Source organism: Nerophis ophidion, linkage group LG03 (genome assembly GCF_033978795.1).
Source record: "Nerophis ophidion isolate RoL-2023_Sa linkage group LG03, RoL_Noph_v1.0, whole genome shotgun sequence".
NCBI classification, from domain to species: Eukaryota; Metazoa; Chordata; class Actinopteri; order Syngnathiformes; family Syngnathidae; genus Nerophis; species Nerophis ophidion.
In genome coordinates this window covers 64,536,475-64,554,162 of record NC_084613.1, presented here as the reverse complement: position 1 = coordinate 64,554,162, position 17,688 = coordinate 64,536,475, and the positions used below count along the sequence as shown (strand labels likewise).

Sequence of the window (17,688 nt, the reverse complement as noted above, 5' to 3'; positions counted from 1 at the left end):
TTTTTAAATAATCAACAAACAGTGATTTAACATAAAAACATTTTGAAAATGTGAATTTAATTATAGAATACGATGACAAACGAATGTGTTGTGAGCGCCATAAAAGTGTGTTTAAGACCTTTACATTTTTAGAGTGGATAAACAGTTGATTAAATCTCCTTTAAAAATATTTGTATACATACAAAACCCAAAGCCAGTGAAGTGGGCAGGCACGTTGTGTAAGTCGTAAATAAAAACAGCAATGATTTGCAAATCCTTTTCAACTTATATTCAATTAAATAGACTGCAAAGACCAAGTATTCAATGTTCGAACTGAGACACTTTTTTTTTTTTTTTTTTTACAAATAATCACTAACTTAAAATTTAATGGCAGCAACACATTGCAAAATATTTGGCACAGGGGCATTTTTATCACTGTGTTATATGGCCTTTCCTTTTAAAAACACTCTGTAAACGTTTGGGAACTAAAGAAAACATTTTTTTTAAGCTTTTCAAGTGGAATATTTTCCCATTCTTGCTTGATGTACAGCTTAAGTTCTTCAATGATAAATGATAAATGTGTTGTACTTGTATAGCGCTTTTCTACCTTCAAGGTACTCAAAGCGCTTTGACACTACTTCCACATTTACCCATTCACACACACATTCATACACTGATGGAGGGAGCTGCCATGCAAGGCGCTAACCAGCACCCATCGGGAGCAAGGGTGAAGTGTCTTGCTCAGGACACAACGGACGTGACGCGGTTGGTACTAGGTGGGGAGTAAACCATGGACCCTCGGGTTGCGCACGGCCACTCTTCCACTGCGCCACGCCGTCCCCAACAGTCCGGGGTCTCTGTTGTGGTATTTTAGGCTTCATATTACGCCACACATTTTCAAAGGGAAACAGGTCTGGACTACAGGCAGGCCAGTCTAGTACTCGCACTCTTTTACTATGGAGCCACGCTGTTGTATCACGTGGCTTGGCATTGTCTTGCTTTAATAAACAGTGGCGTCCAAGAAAACGTTGCTTGGCTGGCAACATATTTTGCTCCAAAACCTGTATGTACCTTTCAGGATTAACGGTGCCTTCTCAGATGTGTAAGTTACCTATACCTTGGGCACTAATACACCCCCATACTATCACAGATGCTGGCTTTTGAAATGGGTGCCTAAAACAATCTGGATGGTTCTTTTCCTCTTGGTTCCAGAGGACACAAAGTTAACAGTTCCAAAAACAATTTGAAATGTGGACTTGTCAGACCACATAACACTTTTCCACTTTGCTTCAGTCTACCTTAGATGAGGGCAGACCCAGCGAAGCCGGCTGCGTTTTTGGGTGTTGTTGATAAACAGCTTTCGCTTTACATTGCACTTACAGATGTACCGACAAACTGTTGTTACTGACAGTGGTTTTCTGACGTGTTCCTTAGCCCATGTGGTGATATCCTTTACACACTGATGTCGCTTTTTTATGCAGTACTGCCTGAGAAATCAAAGGTTGTAATATCATCACTTACGTGCAGTGATTTCTCCAAATTCTCTGAACTTTTTGTTTTACGGACAATAGATGGTGAAATCCCTAAAGTCTTTGCAATAGCTCTTTGAGAAATGTTGTTCTTAAACTGTTCGACAAATAGCTCACGCATTTGTTCACAAAGTGGTGACCCTCGCCCCTTCCTGTTTGTGAATGACTGAGCATTTAATGGAAGCTGCTTTTATACCCAATCGTGGCACCCACCTGTTCCCAATTAGCCTGTTCACCTGTGGGATGTTCTAAATAAGTGTTTGATGAGCATTCCTGAACTTTCTCAGTCTGTCTTACCACTTGTGCCAGCTTTTTTGAAACATGTTGTAGGCATCAAATTCCAAATGAGCTAAAATTTGAAAAAAACAACAACAAAGTTTACCAGTTCAAACGTTAAGTATCTTGTCTTTGCAGTCCATTCAATTGAATATAGGTTGAAAAGGATTTGCAAATCATTGTATTCTGTTTTTATTCACGATTTACACAAGGTGCCAACTGCAATGGTTTTGTATATACATACATATACACATTATATATATATATATATATATATATATATATATATATATATATATATATACACATTATATATATATATATATATTATATACAGAGAGAGAGAGACACATATATAGACACAAATATACATATATATACATATATTATATATATATTTGTATGTATATATACAGTATATACCTATATATAATATTTAAGAACAAAGTACAAACCATGAATGACAAAAGTAAGGAGCGTTTCTTACCAATGTCTATGGATGCCTTCCCCCTCAGCAGCAGCTTCAGGCACTCACTGTTGTCAGTCAGACAGCAGTAGTGCAGCGCCGTGCTCCCTTTGGTCGTTTGCTTATCCAAATTTAAACTGCACACAGACAGCCACAACATATTGATGAATAAATAAAAAACACAGTCATGCTCAAACAGGGAAAAATATTACTTGGCTCGTCTATAATTACTTTCTGATCATAAATGAATGAAGGGATAGAATTTCATACTGTCGTTGCGCTCCAGCTAATGTTAACATAAGATAGGTGGCACCTGTTACATGTCCCATAGATAGATGGACAGCCGTAAGAAATGCTGGCTGAGTGAACCTTGTATAAAGCCATATTTGAATGTGGCTGGTTTGTGTTCACCTGTTCTGAGTGAGGAAGTCGACAATGTGGAGCGACGTTCTGTCCACCAGCCTGACCGCAAGATGAAGCGCCGTTTCTCCCTGCTCCTGGGGGGACAAAAGACTTGCATTAAAACTAAGGGATTTAGATATTGGTGTAAATTCTACAAGTTGAGGCCCTGATATTAGTATGCGATGAGAAACACCACAAAAACTATAATAGGAATTATCGTCTTGATATCTCAATAACACAAACAACTGTACCTAATACTGTGGATGTAAATGCATTTTGTGTACTAACATGTCCGTTGGCAAGCGGTATGGGCTCCATAAGGTCTACTCCCTCGGCGTAGACCTGGATGAGTGAGACGATGTTCCGAGCCTTTACTGCTTCGCACAGTGTGTGGAGCCGCGACACCGAGTCTGGATATTTCTTCCTGGCGAAGCGCTTCTCTGTGTACTTAGCGATGATGAAGTCTTTCCTCGCCTGCCTGGTGGAAGGGTGCAGTGTGTCAAACTCATCAACTATGGCATCCACTAAAAGATGGCGTCGACAAGTGGTTGGGGAGGAGTGCACTTACATGTCACTGGAGGGGTTGGGTTTCATCGTGTTTTCAGCACTTAAGCAAGCCTCCATTATTTCATTGAAGCCTGCATTCCCCACATTCTTGGCCAGCTGTGGAATGCACAGCAGTTACGTGTCACAGCATTGATACAACACTTAAATAGATAGTGCAGCAGACATTCTTGACCAGGGTTACTCAACTGGCGGTCAAGGGGCCAAATTGTGCTGGGGAATGACACCGTACCGGTCCACCAGTTCAGTTTAAAATTTGGGAGACAAACATTTATGCAGCAAATTCCTAAAATCACTACAGTGCTCCTATTTTAGAGAAGAACTTGGACCACTGTAAACACATTGGCAGATATTTGAATTGACATTTTAACCTGGCTAGCCAACATAGAACATTTGCGTCCAACCTTGTGATTTAAATAACGGAGGTGCTCCTTAAGACGCCCCTTTACGTCCTCTTCTTTTTGGCGGAAACATTTTTTTTTTGTAATGTGATTTATGTAACTTGGGTGTAGCTGTAACTTGTTAACATCAGATGCTGTCAGTAGTCATTTGTTCAAATTCTTTATGTATACTAGTAGTAGTGTTCCTCAAGGTTATTTTTTTCATCTTTTGGCCGAATCAACTGGTGGCCGCGAGTTCAGTAAAAAAAGGAAGACTCACTTTTGCTAGCGCTGTGATAGAGATTAACTTTGACTGGCTTTTTTGCAGAAGACCATTAAAACAGCAGAGCGATCCTGTAACTCAAAATACCAAATAAATAGACCAAAATCAAATGTCTTCTGTAGAGGACACTGGTTCTCCGGAATACACAAAATAAGACAAATAGTGAAGGGAGAGGTTAATTAATTAATGGAATACCTGTCCAAACCAAAGCTTTTTTAAAGTAAACATATATTTGCAACACTTAATTGGCCCTAGTGTGTGAATTTGAGGGTAAATGTTTCTCTATCAGTTTTGGCCCTGCTATAAGGAGGCGACTTGCCAGGGTTTATACCAGGGGTCGGGAACCTTTTTGGCTGAGAGAGCCATACTAGCTGAATATTTAAAAAATAATTTCCGTGAGAGCCATATGATGTTTTTTTTCAAGACTGAATACAACTAAATGCGTGCATTTTTAAGAAAGACCAACATTTTTTGAGTAAAATTAGTCTCTCATTCTTTTTAATTACATTGTTATTCTGAAGCTAACCAACAATAAATACAATACTTCTTACCATTAATGCGACTTCTTGAATAGGTGCGGTAGAAACCGGATGGATGGATTAAAATGCATGAGAATGTTTTACATTTTTAACGTTATTTTTAACACTGTGATTACCAGCAGTATTATTCATTACTTATTGTGTTAAGCAACGTCTGCTAAGATTTATTTGAGAGCCTGATGCAGTCATCAAAAGAGCCACATCTGGCTCTAGAGACATAGGTTCCCTACCCCTGGTTTATACCATGCCTTCTGCCCGAATGCAGCTGGGATAAGCTCCAGCACTCCCCGCGACGCTGAGGAATAAGCGGTAGAAAACGGATGATTGGATGGATGATATATTGAAAAAAACAAAACAGTATTTCTGTTATTTAAGGCTAGTTGAGAGAGCGTGTCTAATCACCAATTAGGCCTACTCCTGAAAACGCAATTCTCTGAAGTATATTTTGTGGGGCTACTCAGTGGCCTAGTGGTTAAAGTGTCCGTCGGGAGGTCGTGAGTTCAAACCCCGGCCGGGTCATACCAAAGACTATAAAATGGGACCCATTACCTCCCTGCTTGGCACTCAGCATTAAAGGTTGGAATTGGGGGTTAAATCACCAAAACTGATTCCCGGGCGCGGCACCGCTGCTGCCCACTGCTCCCCTCACCTCCCAGAGGGTGATCAAGGGTGATGGGTCAAATGCAGACAATAATTTCGTCACATTTAGTGTGTGTGACAATCATTGGTACTTTAACTTTACTTTTCTACTACATTAAAACAAAAAACAACAATAAATGAACAAAAAAGTGAAATTGTTTGCTTAAATTTTTCAATACATTTCAGTCTTAAACAAAAATATAAAACATGTCATGTTTTTTTAATGTTGACTCTTTTGAATGCCTTTTGATCAAATGATATCAGAGGTTTAAAGTCGTAAAATAACCTAATTTATACAAAACCGCGATATCACTTGATCAAAAGGCTTTCAAATGATTAAAATTCCATTAAAAAACCTTCCTTCTTTTTTTTAAATAACTTTGTTTAGGGCTGAAATTGCAAATTACACTTGCAATAAGAATCCAAAATGTATTTAGGCCCTTTGAAAAATGAATGACTTCTATTTCCTGTTTGGCTTTGGGGTATTGTTGAATAACTGCATCAAAAATCATGTATTATGGCCAAAATACAGCACAAATTTACAGAAGGGGAAAAAAAAGTAACCCTTTGTCCCTTGAGGTTTAAACCTGTCTTTGGCCCCATTTATCACAAACAGAATCAGAATCAGACATACTATGATTTATTAATCCCCGAGGGGAAATTAAAATTTTGAGCACAATCCCATTCAAGGTCAGACACACATTACAGGGAGACAGAACAGGATTGCTGACGGGTCTGCCAACTTCTGGCGCGCCTTACAAAAAAGGTGAGATACAGGTCAACAAGTGGGGGGGGGAATCGGAGAAAAAAAATAAAAGATTAAAATAAAATTTAAAAAATCGGTCTAAGCCTGGGCCCCTGGACAGGGGGTCCAGACTGAGGCCAAGGGGAGAAAAACAACTTATAGCCATAGTACACATCCCCCTTACATGTGTGTAAGAGGGAAACATCAAAATTCAAAGAACACATAGGACATTAAAGACATTGAAGTAGCGGAGCTGATGCAACCAGACACTTCTACATACAGTTATGAATAAAAAGTAAAAGAAACATATACACTGTGGTGGCCTCTGCGGTGTTCCACGCCGTCGTCTGCTGGGGTGGAGGGAGCATGGCCAGAGACCGGAGCAGACCCAACAAAGCAACCAAGAGAGCTGACTCCACTCTCGGTTGCCAACCAACTCTTGGCCAGTGTCCAGTCCGCATGGATGAGCGATTATACGTCCAAGAAGACTGAGGTGTCCGATACCTGCTCATTCAGCCAAGACACAGTGAAGCTTGTCCTCCAATCTCTCCAAACCGACTCGGATGTGGCAGGGACCCAGCAGCTGGTCTCCATGGCCAAAAGGCTCCCGGAAGGCAGATCCAGAAGTCCACAAGAAAGCACCGCAGAGGTCACGAAAGTTCCACCCCTTGTCACATAGTCCCAAAGGGTCCCGGACCAAAAGGCAAATATATATATACAAATATATATATATATATATATATATATGTATATATATAATAACACAAGAAAACAAGAGGGAAACACAAAAGGATGACACAAGAGCACAGAGCTCCTGCCAACAGCAGCCACTACAGCGGCGCCATCTTGGAAAAAAAGAGCATTATACAGCCATTGTGCTGAAAACACACTTAATTTCTACCTTTAAACGTGTGTACCCAATACTATGAGGTTGTTTTGAGTAACATGCAGTCATTTGTAAGATACTGAAAACGTTATTCCTCTGTCCTCTGTGGTGGACAAGATGAGATACTATATGAGGACTATTTTTCATATAAACTGATGAAGATGTTTGACGCAACAAGGCATCAAAGTACGGAAATGCATGTGGAATTTAAGAAAAATGTTAAAACCAAGATAAGCTCTCAGTGTTGTTTTTTTTGGTAATATGATTGTTGAAATTGATTACAAAAGAAAAAAAAATATTCAGGTGGCACAAGCTGCTGTTGTCGCCTGTACAGGACAATGCATTAAAAAAATACTATTGTGTCTTATGGTTTTAACCCGAAAAAATTATTTAATGCACGATAATGTAACTTTTTGTCTGGGATTCAAGCAGGTAATTTTAAATTAAAAAAAATCTCAAGCTTCTGCACCTCCTTTGAAACCTCACACTTTAAATAAACAATACTATAAGTGATGGAGAGCAGCAGAGTGCATGTAAAAGTGTCCTACCAAGAGCTCTGAGGTGCTGAGTACATCCAGAGTGAGCGACTGGATCCTGGAGTAGTGGACTCCCAGCTCCCTATGGATCCCTGAGCATTCAATACAAGTGAGGATGCCCAAGTTGGTGGACAACCATGTTGGGTCTGGAGGAAAAAAGGAAAATAACATTGCAAATAGTTAAAAATCTAAGACACACTTTCTGACACCTCCTTTGTAAAAGGTTACACCAACTGTGTTTTGTCTTTGTGGACGTTTTAACAGCTGCCTAAAGGCTTTTTTACACTCTCCAGGAGGAAAGTGACCAAGGCTGCTTGGAATACACTCTTTCATATAGTAGATTTACACCTCTGCTGACGGACAAGGGGGGCTGGCAAGTAGTTCAAATAAGCATATGCTTTCAATAAAGCGCAATGATTTTTGACGCTGCAAAGGGGATTAGTGCTGCTGTATGCTGACATCATCCCAAACATGGATGTTAATTGAAGACTGTCAGCTGGAATACTCACTGGGCGCGCCGCAATCGCAGCATACGTCGTTTCCCGTCATCCTCTTCACCTCGGCCAGGATGGCCTTGGTCAGCTCCTGCACGATGTTGTTCTCGCCGACGTGCTGGTCCCCTTTGAAGGCTTGGTTCAGCGCCTCTTCTTTGCTGTTCTGGAGCACGGAGATCCAGCTGCAGGGAGGAGTACCAAGCGAGGCACGTCGGGACGTAAGGTCGAGGACGAACACAAAGAAAAAGAAGGCAAAAATAAACAAGAGGACAAGTGAAAGTACAGTAAAGGGTCTCTGGATAGGAGGTAAAAATAAGGAAAGGCATGAGATTGTGTGTTGGGGATGAAGTGGCAAAAGGTTTATAAAGAATGCACTTAAGGCACTATTCTCCGGTTCTGTGCTTAAATGTTCTTTACGCATTTGAATTTAGGCATGTTCCCATCATTTGTATTCTTCCATTTAGCCATGCCAACTCCAGCGTATGTTAGGCAAAAGTGCTAAAATTAAATTAAACTAAGCTGATTACTAAAGAGGTGGACTTCACTTTGGCGCCTTTTTTTCCTGGTTGCGTAAAAAATTATGGAACTTGGAGTTTCACGAACACTTGTGAATGGTAATAAAATCCATGAAAAAGATAATACTTTCAATTTCAAAATCCAGGCAGTGCTTGTCACGTAAGCGTGTGTCACCATGGTGATGCAGTGTGTGTATGTACGCTACAACAGCTTCTTCTTACTGGCTGGATGTGAATAATAATCTGAAGATTAAACTTTGTTTCAATTATCATTATAAACACCCAAATGTCATTTATGACATTAACAGTTCTGTTTAGCACAAATCTTCTGTGTTTGAGTGTGCTTGCGCGGAGGAGCATGACAGTGTGATATTACCCTTCAAAAAGTAAATCAAACAAAATGACAGACGCAACATTACATATGTATTTTCTATTAAATAGTCACATAGTCCTACGATCACGGTCTGGACAAAATTGTCTGTTAGTCCCAGGATGTCCATATACAGCAGATATACACGCGGTGCCCATCCGCTGTGGTGGCATTCACGAGACAACGATGTGCCTTTTGAATTTTTATAGTTAATACAGAGTGCCATTACGGTGCATTTATCCAAAGCTCAATTAATGTTTCCAGGTGTTTTGGTTGAAGCAATCAGAAAAGATTTGATCGTTTCTGGAGGTGTCTAGTATCATTATTTGTGGTGGACACTTCTTCCAAACTTCAAGTGATTATACAATGTTTCATCTTCTTGGAGCGCTAGATTTATTACAGCCTCAAAAGTACATAAAAAAAAAGTAATCATGTCGGTGGGAGAATACACATAGGGACAAAGTTAACAGTGAGTGCCCACATTTAAGGTTTGCTTCACCCTAAGTGCACATCTTGGATGAAGGCGCGCAGTGAGACTTTAGTCACAAGAGAAAATGCAGTACAACCAGAACCTGAGCAATTGTAGACCTTTTTTTACCTAAGAAAATGGTAGAATAGGGCCCTTACACTTCAGACTAAAGTGGATTTTATTTTCAAATAATTCACAAAAACATTACACGTGGAGCAGACCCAATACTTCGCATACTCGAAAGTAAAACATCAGCAAACGCTTTGGTTACAGAGGCAAGCGAAAAACTCCCTCTCAGGAAGAAACCTCGAAAAGAATCAGACCAAGCGTGGAGAGTGAAGTCATTTTTAAAAGTAAAGGATGGAACATCGTCTTACATTTGGCAGTCCTGGTCATCCTCAGCCTGAAAGTGATATGTTCTGTCATCTAAAATGTGAGAAAGAAAGACATTTTGCATTGTGTTGCTTTGGAAAGATGTACAAAAAAGTGACAATTACCAATAGTATAATAACCATGCTTTTTCAAGTTACTTCATGTTACAGGTCAAGGCAGAATTCCCTTGGCGTGTTACATAATCTTTCGAAAGGGAAGAATAGCAGCTTGACAAAAATAAAAACAAAACACCATATTTTAAAAAAAGGTTCAAAGCCAGTGATACTCAAACTGTGGTACGTGTACCACTAGTGGTACGCAGGCGCCATCTAAAGGTACGCCAAAAGATTCACTTGAATGAAGTACAGTGTTTTATTTTCCTATTTTCAAACAGTGTTACTGTTCAAATTTTGTGTAATGTTACAGTGGCCAAAATATTGAATATAGTTGCTTAATAAAACCTCTGCCTTGTATTTAATAAATACTTAGGATACTGTATTTTAATGTTAGTCAATATGGTGGTACTTGGAGAGTGACTTCAGTGTTTATTGAGATGGCACTTGGTCAAAAAAGTTTAAGAACCTCTGTTTTAAGCAAACTTCAATTATGTCAAAGGCTAAATCAACTGATTTGAAGTTTCTACAAAGAGAAAAAAACAGAGTTGCAAATGTATCCACAAATTATACATACTTTTATTATTCTGTAATATACAATGTTAGAAAATGTTTGAACAAGTAAAATTAATAAATGGTAAATGGGTTGTACTTGTATAGCGCTTTTCTACCCCTTTTTAAGGAGCCCAAAGCGCTTTGACAGTATTTCATCATTCGCCCATTCACACACATTCACACACTGATGGAGGGAGCTGCCGTGCAAGGCGCTCACCAGGACCCATCAGGAGCAAGGGTGAAGTGTCTTGCCCAAGGACACAACGTACTTGATTAGGATGGTAGAAGGTGGGGATCGAACCAGCAACCCTCAGATTGCTGGCACAGCCACTCTACCAACTTCGCCACGCCGTCCCGAACAATGAATGATTGGTGTGAAAAATACTAAGCTATTAATTATTAACCGTATGGAATTAAACCTATGCTGTCTGTTTGTTGAAGTGGAGTGGTAATTGTTTTTTTCGGGGACAGTGGCGAGCGAAGAAAACGTTAGCTTGCTCAACTTACGCGAAATGAGGTCAAAGCTCTTCTTCTCCTCAGGATTGTTCTTCACCTGACAAGTGAGCAGGTTCAGTTTGGCTGGAGGCCTGTTTGCCTGTATGAAAGATGGAATAGAAAATCAGCTTTGGACGTCTATTGGCTTTCGCAGGTCATTTAAATAACAATGAATGCAGGATTTGAGTATCTCCTTTCATCACAAACAGACTTTGCTGTTTATTTTGATTGTGGGTTTTGGTTGCTTACAGTGCCATGTGGGATGGTGAGGTATCCGTTCTTTGCCGTACACTTTCTCTTCTGCCACACTTTACGCAACCTGCAGTTTTATCCAACTAAACATTATTATCATTGCAAAAGCACACTATTGGATACTAATGTAACAGTGGACCCCCTTGGATTGTGCAGGTATATCTAGTGAAGGAAACAAGTGACTTACCCGTCGCTTCTCTTGTAAAGGTAGCCGCTGCGCTCAGTGCCGTGTTCCTTGTTGCCTTGCGGCTGATGTAGGCTGTAGGTATTGCTCTGACGCACCTGTGAATCCTGGAAAAATATCAATAAGATATAGATAAAGCCTAATACTAAATCTCAGGAGTCCAAAACCTTGTATCCAATCCTATTCAACTTAATTCCAGAAGTTCAAATAAAAACAATAAAAATAGTGATTCAAAAAAGAGCAATGCTTTTATAAATAGCAATACATAATATAGTAAACTATCCATCCAACCGTCCATTTTCTACTGCTTGTCCCTCTAGAGGTTACGGCGGTGCTGGAGCCAATCCCAGCTGCATTCAGGTGGAAGGCAGCGTACACCCTGGACGATTTGCCATCTCCATCGCAGGGCCAACACAGATAGTGTCATGTTTGTGTAAATTGAAATTATTCTGATCCACAATTTAATCTTATAACTTCTACCATTGATTGTTTTCTTGATAAAAAAAAATATATAAGAATGAGACAGTTTTTGACCATTTCTTTTAAAAGGATGGCTCCTAAAAATCTGTCTCCCATTAAAAATCCATAAATCCCATGTCTGACAGGCAGTAGAATTGGACTGAAAAAAAAAAAAAATCAACCGAGACAAGATGAAAAGTTTACAAGGTGAAATATATAGATAAACACAAAAGTATGTAAAAGTGATAAATCCTACTCCAGACTGGAAGGGCTAAATTAATAGGATGAGTATGTTGAAAAAAACGTCTCACATTTTTCTTTCAGTAACAAATGCATAAGCAGTTATTGAGCAGACTAAGGTTTTATTTTAGTCAGGAAATGACTTGTCAAGGTGAGTGATGACACATATTCTGATGCTTTTATTGATATTCTGTCCACATTTTGCTAATGGGACAATGTTTAAACAACAGACCCGAATCTTGTCTTTATAAACTAAAACAATATCAACATCAAATCTGGAGATGAGACTCTACAGAGGCAAATCACAAACATAAAAATGCAATCTCGTATGAAATAAAATCCTATGAAATACAAAACACGACCATCAATGTTTTGTTGATTTACTTACTCTTCTAGACTTGTTTCACAAAACATGTAGGCAATAAGAGAGGGAAAAAAACTTCAGGTCAGATTAATTTGTCATCTTAATAGAATGAGGATGCTTGGTTTGCAAAGATACGAATACAAGACAGTGGAACCTCTAAAGCTGATCGTGATGATGCAATTCGGAATTCAAAACATCCTTGTGCAAGATGACAAATTAGTCAATTTTAAACGATCAACATGTGTTTTTTGCTGTTTTTCTTTGGCTTTGGCAAATATTCATAGGAAATAATATAGACTTTGTTTGACAATATGGGCATTTTGTGTTTGCGATGCAGATTTTACATACAGTAACAAGTAAAATGTCATAAGAAAACAAAAAAACTAAAAAGGGGTAATAGTAATAACACTACTATTGCCACCTTGCATATGTATATACATATTGCACACTAAGTGATTGCACTGTGTATGAATAAAAAAACAAAAATAGTATCTTAAATAGGTTACTATCTTGATACCAGAAGAACCTCAAGAATGTGTGTGTGTGTGTGTGTGTGTGTGTGTGTGTGTGTGTGTGTGTGTGTGTGTGTGTGTGTGTGTGCGTCTGTGTGTTTTCACGCGTACAATTATAAACACAAAAATATTGCCTGTATTGTTTTTCGAGTTTTACAATGGTGACAATGTGACACTGTAACAGATTATTTACATTTCCGGCATGTTCTTAGAGGTTCCACTGTGGAAAATTTCACTCATTTGTTTAACTATGGCAGGAAAAAATGGCCAAAAAACGACAATTAAGCATTTCTTTCAGGACATTGAACTGATTTACAGCATAGCAAAAGTTTTATAAAAAAAATCTACATTTCACAATAAAATGTGCAATTTATAGCAATTCAGCATGTGTTATTATGCTAAGGCCATGTAAAGTCAAGTGTTAACATTAAGAACACTGACACAAAAGTAACTTTTTTTATGAGTGCATGTGTGTTACCTCTTTCTGCTCCACTTGTAGCGCTGTCTTAAGAACATCTCGTAACTGTGTCAGCTGCTTCCGCTCCTCATCCTGCGCCTGCTTTATCTGCAGAGAACAAAACATTGAGGATTTCGGGGACAGCGGCTGAACAACGATTACAATTGAATGGAGTGGCAGTCATGTAAAAGTAACCCACTGTGTGGAGATCTGTGGCCAGTTTTTCTATGGAAGGCTTCAGGTTGTCCACTGCTTTGAGACCATCCTGAAAGAAACTGAACAAGATTCATATGACGTATTACTTTTTGCATTACAGCATGATTACACAAAAACTACTACTACTTGTGTTACACCACGGCAAGGTTGCAATTAATATGCAGTATGTCTTACTTGCACTGCGCATGGAAGTATTTGATGAGGTTCTGCAACAGGTCTACTCCCTTCTTGATTTTGATCTCGTTGACTTTGAGGAGATACTGCAAAACATTGTCAAGATGGGACCCAGTCAGGCGCCAACAGACAGGTTCAGCCAGAGCCAAAAGTGTGTTTTCTATCTAAATACGTTTTCAACCCTTTCATCTTGTTCTCTTGAAAGTAAAACAAGTTGTCAGTTAAGTTCATGACAGTATATCAAAAAGGGCTAAGGCGATACATCATATAAAAAATTCTAGGTATGGGTGTTATATTCCAAAAACTACATTAGAATAGCTTTATGATCATAAAACTGTTATGTTTCCACTCTTGTCATTTTTGTAGAGCGACTATTCCAATGGTTTTCAGGTTTTCATCAGCATACAGAGCAAGTTAAAATGGAATGGTTCAGAAGTCGTCCCATTCCAATTGTAACCAAAGTGATCGGGGAAATATATTGTTATAGAGTTGTATTAAACTTTTGCATTTTAACGTAGTCATGCATGACGTCACAACAATAGAAACACTAAATTAAAACTATAGCTCTGATAAACTCTTCAATGAGGCCAGATTACCCGTACTGCGTTGTGTGCACCAGTTGTGTTTCCCAGGAAGTCTTTCTTACTTCCTGGTGTGCACAGAATAAATTTAAAATTTACATAAATAAGTTATTGGTTATCGGTATCAGTTCATTCCAGTTCAGTTTAGTTTATTTCCAACATACATACGATACAATGTAATACATCGCTAATTTCCAGTTGTTTCATTACAGCATGTCCGAAAAGAAGTAGGAAGAAGCATAGCTTATTATTAAGAATTGTCATTGTTCTCTATTTGTAACAGAATAGTGAATAAATAAATTATTAAATAAACCATAAGAAAGTAAAAAATATCAAATACATAGATAAACAGAATGTCATTTTTTTTAATTATTTAAATGTTCAAGATGTTCATCATAATTGTTCTTCTTTGTACTTTGTGAATACTTGGAGCTTGAACAGTCTCTTAAATTGAATCATATTGGTGCTTTGTTTGATTTCCTTGTGTAATCCATTCCATAATTTAATTCCACATATGGTTACAGTATATTGTTTTTCTGTATAATAAAAACAATTATTCCTGGTATGAAAGAAAACATTTGTATCTGGATCTATATCTTTATGTATTTCCGGACTAAAGTGATCTAAGCTGCTGAAGTTTTTCACTTCCACATATTACTGTTCAGCAATCTTTTGTGTTGCTCTATGAATGTCTGTAAGTGTAGATTAATGTGCACCTTAGTACAGATCTTCTTGTTCGGTAATCCTTTGGAGCGCTGTGATTTTGTAGTTGAATGTCGATGTTTGTTTTCCGTCAGACCCTATTATTATTGTTGTTGTTCTGGTTGCTCTGGGAGTTCTAACATTTCCCTCGTTTACTCAAGTCGCGTGCTATCTTGGTGATATCAAAATTGCGTTTAGTGAGGCGCTCCTTCATGTACACATTTGTGCCCTTCAGCTTTTTTCCCCAGTGTCAAAAAAGCCATTGTGAATTTCCTGTTGGCAAGCTTGATGATGGTGACTGGCGTACCGTTGTTGCCTCTTCTTTTCAGTGTGACGCACGTATAAATGGTGATAAATTATAACCGGAAGTTATTGGTTTGAAAAAAAATATTGTGCATCCCTTACTTAAATGTCCTATTTTTCTTTTTACACTTATGTCACAATCACGAATGTTAAAATAAGATGTGCGCAACAAGATCTACACTTTAATTGATTTTATGTTTTACGAGAAGCAGTGGTTAACTTATTTTTATGACTGTTAAAAATTTTAAAATGTGAATAACATTTTTTATTGCTGACAGTTGGACCCTAACAGTATTGTTATGGGATAATGTGTTTATATTTAACAACTTGTGCATCAGAGTCAAACTTGACAACAGATCCCAATAAAACTAACCTCACACATCTGAAGCTGAAAGAATCTCCTTTCCTTCTCCATCTCCTCAGCAATTTCCGCCCCGCTAATCTCCGTCCTGATCATCCCGTGCTGTCTGGCGTGCTCCTTTTTCTCCTTTTCTATTTTCGTGCTGGTGCAAAAAACAAAACAAAAAAAAGGTCACATTGTCACAAAGTCAGACGGTGTACACAATTGTAAAATACAAACAGTGGTCAGGGGTGTAAAATCATCTTTGACATTTGATTGGTAGCCAGATTTCCTACAAAGCAGTTTCTGTTATATTATTAGAAAACAAGTTTATTGGATTTTAAAGCTTAAAAGCAAACAAAGTTGGAAGTGCAAATGTTTAGACAGTGGCTCTAGTCGGTTTCCAGGTGATTTTACACAAAGACAACAATAGTACTATAGTGCATACACCTGCAGGCAATAGAAGGAATATACTAGGGAAGGGCATTTAGCTCTATTTACTTGCTCAAATACCGCCAATTTCTACTATTTTAATGAAATAGGAGAATCACTATCTTTGAATGTTTTAAACTCATGTTACGTTGTGTCTGCATGGGTGCAGCTCAACATGGCATTGATACAGACTCATCAAGCCGTGCAGTGCATTTAACTGTTTAACTGTTAATGCCCATCCCAGAATATATCACAAAATGGCGGGGAGGGACCATTCCATGCAACATCTGTAATTATTTTGCTTGCAATACTGACAAAATATAGTTAAAAAAGATGCCAGTCTCAGAAATATGACAAAGAGTGACCTCATAGGTATGCAGTAAGGACAGTATTGCACATAAATAACCATCCAACCATACATTTTCTACCACTTATCCCCTTTGGGGTGGCGGGGGGCACTGGAGCCTATCTCAGCTACAATCGGGCGGAAGGCGGGGGTCACCCTGGACAAGTCGCCACCTCATTGCAGGGCCAACACAGATAGACAGACAACATTCACACTCACATTCACACACTTGGGCCAATTATTTAGTGTTGCCAATCAACCTATCTCCAGGTGCATGTCTTTGGAGGTAGGAGGAAGCCGGAGTACCCGGAGGGAACTCACGCAGTCACCGGGAGAACATGCAAACTCCACACAGAACGATCCCGAGCCCGGGATTGAACTCAGGACTACTGAGGACCTTCGTATAACCAGTTTTCTAAAATTGCATTTGATTGTTGTGGCGTCTACAGATTTTATGTGATGACATGGGAAAAGACTAATAAGACAGTTATTTTTAAGCCGAGCTAGCAGTTTTCTGGGTGCAGATGTACCAATGTGTTGTGCTTCTTCAGCTGTGACTGTGTTGCAGTCTGAAAGGCAGCCAGTTATAAAGAGAGACAGACACAGGTTTGTCATGCTTTTTATGTTTAGTCAACAGTCCAAATGACGGTTATGGCGGGGCGCTAACTTCAAGTGCTGTCTGTTCAGAAATAATTCCCACGACTAACATTTATATCAATAGATTACAATTATATGCATAAATAATGCATTCAAATGAAGCAACTGGTCAGCAAAGACAACATTCCTGAACAAACAGCATTTAAAGAGAGGAGCCAACTATGCCATGGGGCTTGTCCTCTATGGATTGACGCCATGCAGGACCTGGCTGGAGGCCTAATGTCGGCACCAAGACTAACCTATCTATTCAAAAGGGGTCTGGGGAGAGGTCGAATTACCCTTTCAGTAAAGAATGTCCTTTGCAGCTTGTAAGATATATATACAAAAACCTATAAAAATCACATTTCTTTTTGGGGGTTTTTACATGCACATTCACAGTGGTGCAGGCTTCCCAGTGTGGAGCAGGTGAGAAGAGGTTAATTTAAATTAATGTGGCGTGTGAGAGGAAATCACAAATGGATTAGAAGGAGAGTGGTTAGTCAAGACAGGCTACACATTTCCAAAATTAACATTTACATTTGGACGGCTTACACTTTTGTTTCGTAGTCCTTCCAGGCTTTGTCAAAAGGTTTTTTTAGATCCTATGAAAAAAAAACAGGAAAAACAGGGGGAGTTAAATCAAAGTGACTCTTAAAACTGTGGCAGCGCTACAGTTTATACAAAACAAGCAACAAGCAAAGCATGTTAATATTAAGCATGGGGGTTGTAACGGAAACCCATCACTTTGAAAGCTATACAGTTATAGTTAGGGCATTTACAGTACTGACCTAAACTGCAAAGAGGAGGGGGAGTTATTTGAAAATAGGCCAGAATTGGAGAAAGACTGATCCAAATATTTTACAAAATGTGAACATTTATTAGA

General features: G+C 38.8%; 1 protein-coding gene across 4 annotated transcripts in view; it reads right to left on the bottom strand.

Moving 5' to 3' along the window:
- The window catches only part of asap2a (ArfGAP with SH3 domain, ankyrin repeat and PH domain 2a), a 116,731-nt gene that overhangs the window by 20,430 nt on the left and 78,613 nt on the right, over nt 1-17,688 (bottom strand). For 3 of the 4 annotated variants that reach the window (XR_009806207.1, XM_061895871.1, XM_061895873.1), the window contains exons 5-20: nt 17,358-17,407; nt 17,105-17,131; nt 15,425-15,554; nt 13,466-13,551; nt 13,275-13,350; nt 13,097-13,183; nt 11,047-11,150; nt 10,857-10,926; nt 10,620-10,707; nt 9,450-9,498; nt 7,734-7,900; nt 7,237-7,370; nt 3,221-3,315; nt 2,941-3,130; nt 2,662-2,747; nt 2,272-2,387 (exon numbers count right to left, since the gene is read on the bottom strand). Coding sequence is in view for 3 of the 4 variants with exons in the window: in XM_061895871.1 (XP_061751855.1) it covers nt 2,272-2,387; nt 2,662-2,747; nt 2,941-3,130; nt 3,221-3,315; nt 7,237-7,370; nt 7,734-7,900; nt 9,450-9,498; nt 10,620-10,707; nt 10,857-10,926; nt 11,047-11,150; nt 13,097-13,183; nt 13,275-13,350; nt 13,466-13,551; nt 15,425-15,554; nt 17,105-17,131; nt 17,358-17,407 (1,555 nt within the window). In the remaining variant the exon portion in view is untranslated. The remainder of the gene's footprint in view (nt 1-2,271; nt 2,388-2,661; nt 2,748-2,940; nt 3,131-3,220; nt 3,316-7,236; nt 7,371-7,733; nt 7,901-9,449; nt 9,499-10,619; nt 10,708-10,856; nt 10,927-11,046; nt 11,151-13,096; nt 13,184-13,274; nt 13,351-13,465; nt 13,552-15,424; nt 15,555-17,104; nt 17,132-17,357; nt 17,408-17,688) is intronic. The other variant, XM_061895874.1, reaches the window with a different exon arrangement.